The following is a 9088-nucleotide window of genomic DNA, read 5'->3' on the forward strand; positions in this document are numbered from 1 at the left end:
TGGGGGGACTTGCCAAGCACATGGACTTGTTCCTGGTACCTCGGAAGATGTGGCAGCCATCAACTTGTAAAAAATACTAATTACATACCGCTTCTGCTACTTTTCCTCTTTCTCCCTCCTGCAACTATAGCTGTGGGCATTTCACTGCTTTAGAGAATGTGGGAAGGGAAAGGCTAGGTGTTTATATAACTGGAGAAACACTTGAGGAGAATTTTTTTTCCAACTACAAAGGGAGTCCATTTTGTTACTGTTAATTCTAATAAAAAACTTAGAGCAGGACACTTTTCTTGGCTTAAATACAAGCTGGAAATTACCTGGGACATCCCTTTGGTAATGTTCCACTGATGCCTTGTGATCATATATAACATATTTTAGCCTTGGTGTGGGCAAATATTCCTGTTGCTTAGATATACAGCAGCTTGTACCAACTGACTAAAGGTGTGCGAGAATGGTAGAGGGCTAGGAGGAGGAGAGAGATTTCTGGTTCAGCCTATTTTGAAATACATCACTACCCACAGTTCTTCCATCACTACTCATTTATGTAGAATTATCAATCAACTCATTAAACTCATCTCACAATTTTTTCCATTCTAGGAAAACCACTTTATTTTTGTTTTTACAAAATAATCTTAAATACCAAATACTAGCTGTTGCTTCAAACATCACATGGTCTCTCTGGGTTGCTTTGCATGGAGTCCTGCTTTGCATTCCCATGCCCCACGCCTGGGATCTTCCAGGCTTCTCCACGTGGACCACAAAGGAATCACCTATTCCTACCAAAGAGCCTGGCCACACAAGGTCAGTAGTTCCTGAACTTGTATGTACACTAGAATCACTGGGGAAACTTAAAAATGTATTAATGTCTGTGTCCTCTGCCCCCTCCCCAAGAGATTGTGATTTAATTGGCATGGGGAAGAGAAAGGATTTTCTGGACATTAAAAAAGTTAAAACACCAAGTGATTCTAATGTGCAAACAAATTTCAGAACACCTGACATAGGCCGTGTCTTTCCCAGTTCTCAGTTCTCTGTTAGCTCTGACTACCCATCACTAGACTTTAATCTGCCACAGCATGAATCTACCTTGGCCTTGACCAAAGGTATCCAAAGTACCAGGAGTCCTAGCTTCTATATGGTTTTTATCTACCATGAGTTTCCTTGTATGAGTGAGTTTCAGTACATGGACTTTGCCAGGGGAGGAGGAAAAAAGAAACTAGCAATTTATTTTTATCTAAGAAATTAATCTTTGAAAATTTTAGTTTAAAAATTGCCTAAAAGATGGAAATCTTCCCCAGACACATGTGGTTTTGTTGGTCTAGCTTCTCAAAATCTATAAGCTCTCTAAGATTATGGAAGATGAGAAAGAACACTAGGTAGAAGAGAAAAACACTCACACCTAGTATTAAAAACTTCTATAAAATCACCAAGTCTCTAGATCAAAGCTTGAAAGACTCTCGCTGAGCTTACTAAACATCTATGTAACAATGCCACAGAAATAGAAAAGAGAGCTCATGCGGTTCAGACACATTTGAAAAAGTATTAATTATATTTCCTCCAGGTAGGCAGTTTCCTATATTCAAGGTCTACTGAGTTCTTTGATGCCCATGCCAGACAATCTTCTGCGTAGTATATAACATTTTGAATTGTAAACACGATGGTTAATCTTGAAAATAACCTTAAAAACTTGGGATACTTATTTTCCTTCATGTTTTGATTATAAGCACCTTATTTGAAATAGCTACACTGGCCCTTAACACATTACCCAATTCTAATTCTTGGCACAGCACTTATCACTTTCTGATATTTTTGTTGCTCATTTATTGATTTGTTTGCCCCTATCCCCCATCAAAATATAAGCTCCATAATACCACTAACTTTATCTCACTCAATGCTATGTCTGCAGCATCTCTAGACGGTGTTCAATAAACCTTCAGTAAATATTGATGGAATAAACAAATGAGCATTCCAACATTCACTGTCTATAGGTGAGTATTTTACGGAAATAGCAAAAGTCACAAATGATCCCCAAGCTGTATGACCTAGAAGCTCAGGATTACACATATACAAAATGGAAGGAATAAGATATTGACATCACAGGGCTACTGTGAGAATTACATGAGATAACACACTTTAAGGACTTACCATCATGTACGGTTGGTAACATTAAGAACTCAGTGATGAAAAATCGTTATCATAGAAATGTACATCTATGACATTTATAGTGAAACAAAAGTAGCAAAAAATACTGTGATTTTTTCTGATCAATCTGTTTTAAAATGTATTTTATTACACATGTCCTTTCACTATTCAGGAAGAGAACTGGGATATGTTTTTTGTAACCTACAGTTTTGCTTGCAAGAGAAGAAAGAACATCAAACTGGAACTCAGTGGGCAACAAGCTATTTACTTAATAGCTACCCCAAACTTGGTTTTGTCACCTTTAAAATGGGAGGGAGATCACTGGGAGATTTGAGGGTAATATTTTATGGAATGCCAATCAACCAAACTCTGAGCTCTTGAGAGGCAACAAATAAATACATAAACCATCAACATTTAACCTGTAAAAGCAAGAGCTGCTTGAAGGCTTTCTTATAATTTTTGCTTACATTAGATCAATAAGAAGACTTCAATAGCAAACTAAATTTGGACTATTCATTATTTGTATAGCACTCACCTATATAATTCCAAATTCAGAATTAGCAAAAATCATCTACTTGAAATTATTTTGCAAAATTCCCTGCTTATGCGCTATACATTGTCCTTAGGAGTAGCTTTCGTGTTTTTTGTCTACTCTAGAATTCAACAAGTTACAAAGACATGGGTTTGGAAGAGGCTTCCTGGAGAAATATTTTTCTCTTTAAAAGTTCTGTATTAGTTATTGTTTTAAAGTTACAGTAAACAGCAATGTGTGGCACCTTCATGCAGTTTTTTTTTTTAACACATGGATCAAACATTTCGAGAAACAGGATGATGTATAATGAATTCGTCCCTTTTGCCGGCAACTTTATCTTAATGGGGCTCTAATACGAATGATGAATCAATAAACTACCATTTAATTTCTTTGAAGTGGAATCTTGTGTCTCCTTTCAAGAATTCAGAAATTGCCGTTGGTTGCCTGGAGCCTTGAACTGTGCCCGTCAATGCAGGTGCATTGTTCCCTTGGCTGTTAGGTCTGCGGGTGTCCTCGGGCGGGCGGGCATGAAATCATCTGCTCTGCCAGGGAGAGCCACACACTGAAGACTATCGCCCTGTGTCAAGCATCACACTAGCCATGTGTCCATATTACTAATGCACAAAGCACGGCGTTGGGAGAAGTCCCTTTGTCACCTGGTTGTTTGGAGGGGGGCGGGGGCATAATCCAAAGATTTACAAATATCTCTTTACAAAGCCCCCCTGAGCTGTGGCAGGGTTGCACACTCTCTTCATCTTTACCTCCAGCTTTTCAATTTGCTTTCGAAACATTTCTTTGTTGCCCTTGGCTAGGGAGCACTTAAAAGAAGCACATCTTTAACCACAAAGAGTGCTCACTGTTTTCTGTGATTTCAAATCAGTTCCAAGCACTTCCTCAGCCCCTTAGCGAACAGCCGGGCAGCAATTACCCTGCTGCTGAATGAAGACTTACTTCTCATCACAGAGAGGCTTCAGTGTTAGACACAGCCAACAAGCAAGGCTGTAACAAATGATGACACATATTTCAGCCTCCATACCGATTTACACCCCCAAAGGAAGAGTGAATCAATTTTGTGCAAATTCAATAGCACATCCGACAATGCTGCCCTCTTCTCTAACTTGCACAAACTGGGCATTCATCAACCCAGATCACTTGCCTCCAATGGGGACTTACAGTTGCTAAGTGGCTCCGGTGGGTGGGATTGCTCAGTGTCAAAGAGGGGCAAAGTACAAGGAAAGGACACGATCCATCAGGGAAGTGAGCGTTGACTTAACTCATTGAGACAAAATTGTGAGCTTTTCAAAAGCCAATGCCAAAAGAAGGATTGCTTCCCACCCCCACCCCTGGCAATTCTGTGAAAGATAGTGTAGAAAGTGACCTCAGCAGCATCCCAGGAGTAAAGTTTCCCCAAGTGTAAGCCACTCCTGAATAATTTATCTGATAGAGTACACTGAGACAGGCTTCACTTCACAACCACATTTCTCTCTCCTCTTCCCCATTTTGATGGTACCCAACGATTATACACCATTTCAGGAAATATCTCCAGACAGGGTCCGAGGGTTACAAAATGGGCAAAGCAAATTATAATGCCTCCTCTCTGGGGATAGTAAGTCTGTTGCCCTTTAAGGGGCTTACTAAATCTGGGTTTTCATTCCACCAACCCACAAGCAAATGTCACACTGCCCTCTGGAGGTAGTTTCATTGGGTGGTTGGCAACCATGGGACTAGATGGGTTGCAGAGATTCAGAACTCATCTGGGGAGTGGGGGACAGAAAGACAATGGAGAAATTATCAACTGTTCACTAATTTCTTATAGTAGTGGAGCAGTGTGTGTGTGAGGGGGAGTGGAGGGAGAGGCAGAGAGAGAGATAGGAAAAGGAAAGAAGGTGAATAAGTAAACATTGCCTCCAAGTCTCGGCAGTGTCAAGGGAGTGCATGCATATAGACAGGTGGCAAGTGTGTAGGATGGGTGTGGGAGAATGTCTATTCCACAGATGGCCACTCATATGTTTCATTCCCATGTGACCTCCATACAATGTGATGTTGAGGTGGAGTCTCTGTTCCCTCTTGAATCCTGTGGGACTGTGACGACAGCAGAGGACACTCCACAGGATTCAAAGACTAAGTTGAAAAGGCAGTACAGTTTCCACAGGGCCCTCTTGGGATGCTCACTCTTGTGACCCAGCCCCTGTGCTGTGAGGCAGCCCAGAAGCTGCATGCAGAGGCATGTTCCCACCACGGTACCAGCTGAGGTCCCTGACAACAGCCAATGTCAACGGCCAGGCAGGCAAGCCAGAGAAGCAAGCCTTCAGCTGATTCCAACCACTCACTTGGAGGTGACACGAAGTGGAGCAGAGATCTGTCCCCACTAAAACCTGCTCCCACTGCAGATCTGTGAGCAAAATAAGTGTAATCCTTGGATTAAGCCAGTATTTGGGGGTGGTTTGTTATACAACAATCAATAACCAAAACAGTAGGCGAGGGCCCCTCTGACATTGGGCAGAATGTTCTTGGTACGGAATAAACCTGGCCTGAAAGGAAAGGGACCCCACCTCTCTGCCTCTCATGGGTTCTCCTTATTGAGGTTGATTCTTTATTAACATTAACTTTTTTCCTCTTGGTCGCAGACTAAGTTGTCCACAGGATCTATCTGAATGGAAACCATGTATGCATATGAACATTACATGGTGCTTTGTACAAACTTGAATTGTGGCCAGTATTTAGCAGTCTGAAGATTTTACTGCACAGACACACAATTAAATTTCTGTCTTGTCTCAAAAAACAAAACAAACAAAAAAACAGGAGAACTGGCAATACTTTATTTGCATTCACACATAACAGTAATTCGCTGGCAAAAACTGGTTTCCTCAATCACTTCTACTCTGTGGCATTACATCCTGCTTGTTCCACTCAAGCCCATCACTCTTACATTCGCTCTCTGACCTCTATAGGCATTTGGATTTGTAACATCTAGTAGTTAGCCTAGTTAGCCAACAATTCTCTACCTGGTTGGTTGTAACTTACTCTTATGCAGTTATTCAGCAGTTACGATTACACTGAAAATAAGTTAGAATATTGAGAAAAATAAAATTCAGATTAGTAAAAGAACAAAAAAATCTAAAAGTCAAGTCTGTAAAACAAGAAAGGATGGCCCTGGCTGATGTTGCTCAGTGGGTTGAGAGTCATTCCATGGACCAAAAGGTTGCTGGTTCGATTCCCAGTTAGGCACATACCCAGGTTGCTGATTCAATCCCTGGTCAAGGTGTGTATAGGAGGCAACTAACAATGTTTCTCTCTCTCTCTCTTCTCTCTCTCTCTCTCTCTCTCTCTCTCTCCATTTCTGTCTCTCTAAAATCAAATTTAAAAAGCATGTTTAAAAAAAAAGAAAGGATGAAATCAAATAATAAGCCACAAGGGGAGGTGACTGGGATGTCATCTTAGGTTATCATACAGCCTGATACCATCTCCCACTACCAGTAGCTGCTGCACATGCAAAGATGCCCTAAAAGCCAGTGCTTTTGTTTCATTGTTTCACATAAAGTCTGTTCTTCCTGGAAGTAATATTACACAAAATCCAAAGTCTACTATTGGAATCGCATATGTTATGATTAGGAACACTATTTACCTTGGGTATAGTCACAGAGAATAAATACCCTTATCACACCACTGCATGAAGACTCTCAAACAATTTATACAAAGAAGATTTAATGCCAACTGTTAGAAAATGGAATCACCCAGCTTGGTCTTTAATGTCTTTAATTTTATTAGAGGTTTTTAATACATTGTCTTAGAACTTAATTGATTAGCATAATTTTATTGTAACTTATATGTCCTAAAATGATTAGGTTGTTTAAGGAAATGAAATAGTAAAAAATATCAGGCAACTAAGAAAATTATTATCTTTACACATGAAAATAAGGATTTTTTCCTTAGGAATAAAAATAGAGGGAAAAATCCTATTTCTTGCTCATTAAATATATTGGGAAAGTGTCCATTTTAAGGTTTATCTCATAATGATACGTATTCACTAATTATTTTAAGAAAAGTTCTATGGTTCAAAATCAGCCTAAATAGCACTTAATTAATTCTTATGCAATCTTTATAAAAGAACCACCAACAGTGTGAAAACACATCAGTTTAACAAAGTCTATGCTTGAGGTGGGCCCATTATGGCATGTTGAAACAGGATTCTACTCTTGGCCTTTCATTTAATATCAAATTGAGTGGGTTTTCTAGAAATGCTCCTCCTTTGAGAAAAACAGTATCAAGTTATCTTTGATAGTACACCCTGTTTTATGATATTAACTTAGTAAGATTTACTATGTCCCCTTGAATAAAACATGCAAGGATAGTAAAGGGGCATTTAACCCTTACCACCCTGAAAAAAAACCCTACATAAAGCTTTGACTCAGATAGCTATTTATATCGGGTACTATCTATCTACTCATATTATAAGAGAGTTAAGTTATTCAGCTAGTGAGGCCTGTGTTTGGGGTCAAATTTGTGGTTTACAAATTTAATGTCTGAGATGCTGCAGCAGAAGAAAATTTATACATCAATGACTTCAACTGAGTGTAGTCCTCATAAAACTTTATTTTATTGGAGTTGTAGAGTACTTAGTTTGGGAAGAAAGGATTAATTTATGGGGGAAAATTAGAGAAGAGGGTGGTTATGAAGTTTTAATTGATATCATTTTCTTTATTTCTGGCCCATGTGAGTAGCTCAGTGCCAGAATTAGGGTTCAAATTTGATGGCATGTTAGTCAGAACATTGTAGAAATCAAACTTAGAAGCCAGGAATACAATTACTGAGAAATGCACATTGAAATTTATGGGGTACATTGATTTTAACATCATCAAAGCCTAAAACAATGCCAAAACAAACAGAAGTTTTTATCGGAATCAAGAGACTTTTAGCAAAGGGCAGTATCTTTGGATAAACTTTGATAAGTAACAACGGATGTGTATTCACTACGCTGTTAAGTCACAGTGGAAAAATGTCCAAATGTTGGTCAAGATCAAATAAACAAAGATTTCCAGAGAACCTAACTACGTACTCATTCTGGTCATCTCGCAATTCTTCCTTCTTGTCTTGTTTATAAAGACATCTACGAATAGGCAGCGTCTCTCCTGGGGCTCGTCCATAAACAATCGCCAGCTGTCAAATTAGCTTTACTAGCTATTAAAGTAAGCGAAGAAGTTTTGCCACTTGATGGGGGATTTTGCCTGGGGCTCTAGGTTTTGCAGATCTTTAACAGCGGCTCTCGGACTAGCAACATCCTAAAGGAATCTTGGAGACTTACCTTCATCTCTCTGAAAAAGTAGCTGGTACCAGCCGCGCCTGGGATTTCCCAAATAGCCCTGATTTGGGGAGTTCCCTCAGAGACCCCGACCCCAGGCAGCAGGTCAGCCAAGTGCTTAAAACTCTGGCCCCTCTGACCCTGCGAGCCGTCAGTTAGGTCCCCAAAGCCGGGGCCCCTCTCCTTTCCCATCTGCAACCGAGGGGGGTGCAGGCAGGTGGCAGGAGGAGGTCTATTCAGTGGGGTGCTGGGGACAGGGCAGTGCTCAGAAACGGAAAACTGCCTGGAGTCACCCGTGCTCGGCTTCCCGGGGCGCGAACTCGGAGCCGGGAGCGGGGCGGCGGGCTTGGGCTCCGGGTGCAGGAGCGGAGCGCGACCGGGAGCGTGCGCCGGGCTGCGCGGCCGTCTCGGTGGCCCGGGTGGTCCTGGCACCCGCGCCCGCTCCGGGTCGGGACGGGACGGGGCGGGGATCGGGGGACGCTTACCTGGAGGTAGGGTCGCCCCTGGGCCACCCCGCCCACCACGATGTCCGCCGAAGCCATGGCCCCGGTGGGCGAGAAGCCGAAGCCCACGTAGCCGGCTGTGCGCACCTCGAGGCGGAAGGCGAGCCGCGCGTCCCGCGGGCCCCAGCTCAGCCAGTACTTGCCCTCCGAGTCGAGGAGGGTGCGGTGCGGGAAGGTCCGGCCCGAGCCCCCCGCGGCCGCGCCGGGGAGCAGCGCCCACAGCAGGAGTAGCCACCGGCCGCACATCCTCCGCGCTCCTGTCCCGCAGGCACCTGGGCTCCCGCCGACTGGCGAGCTGGGAGGAGGCACGAGGGGTGGCGGCCAGCGTGAGCCTGGGCCTGGGACCGCCCTCCGCCCGCGCCCCCCGCCCCCCGCCCGCGGGGAGGGGCAGGACCCGCGCTCCCGCCCTGGCCGTCGGGCCAGGTCCTGCCGGCTCTCCCCCTGTCTCTCCCTGGCCGCCAGGCCACCTGCCGCCCCCCACCCCCGATGGGGTCCCCGAGGTCTGGATTGGGTGGGAAGGGAAGCGCGGGGCGTCCTGAAAGGAGAGGAGGAGGCAGAGGGAGAGGAGGAGGGAGCGTGCTCGGGCCGGGAGGGTGCGGACACTCGCTGGGGACATGG

The 9088-nt window shown here is 43.5% G+C and overlaps 1 protein-coding gene across 1 annotated transcript in view; it reads right to left on the reverse strand.

The window, feature by feature from the left end:
* MOXD1 (monooxygenase DBH like 1) overlaps positions 1 to 8782 on the reverse strand; it is a 77380-nt gene extending 68598 nt beyond the window's left edge. Inside the window, exon 1 of the mRNA XM_059700357.1 lies at positions 8453 to 8782. Coding sequence (XP_059556340.1) covers positions 8453 to 8716 — 264 coding nt within the window. The 5' untranslated portion in view covers positions 8717 to 8782. The remainder of the gene's footprint in view (positions 1 to 8452) is intronic.
* Positions 8783 to 9088: the final 306 nt, after the last annotated feature.

This window comes from Myotis daubentonii, chromosome 6 (assembly GCF_963259705.1).
Source record: "Myotis daubentonii chromosome 6, mMyoDau2.1, whole genome shotgun sequence".
Classification (NCBI taxonomy): domain Eukaryota; kingdom Metazoa; phylum Chordata; class Mammalia; order Chiroptera; family Vespertilionidae; genus Myotis; species Myotis daubentonii.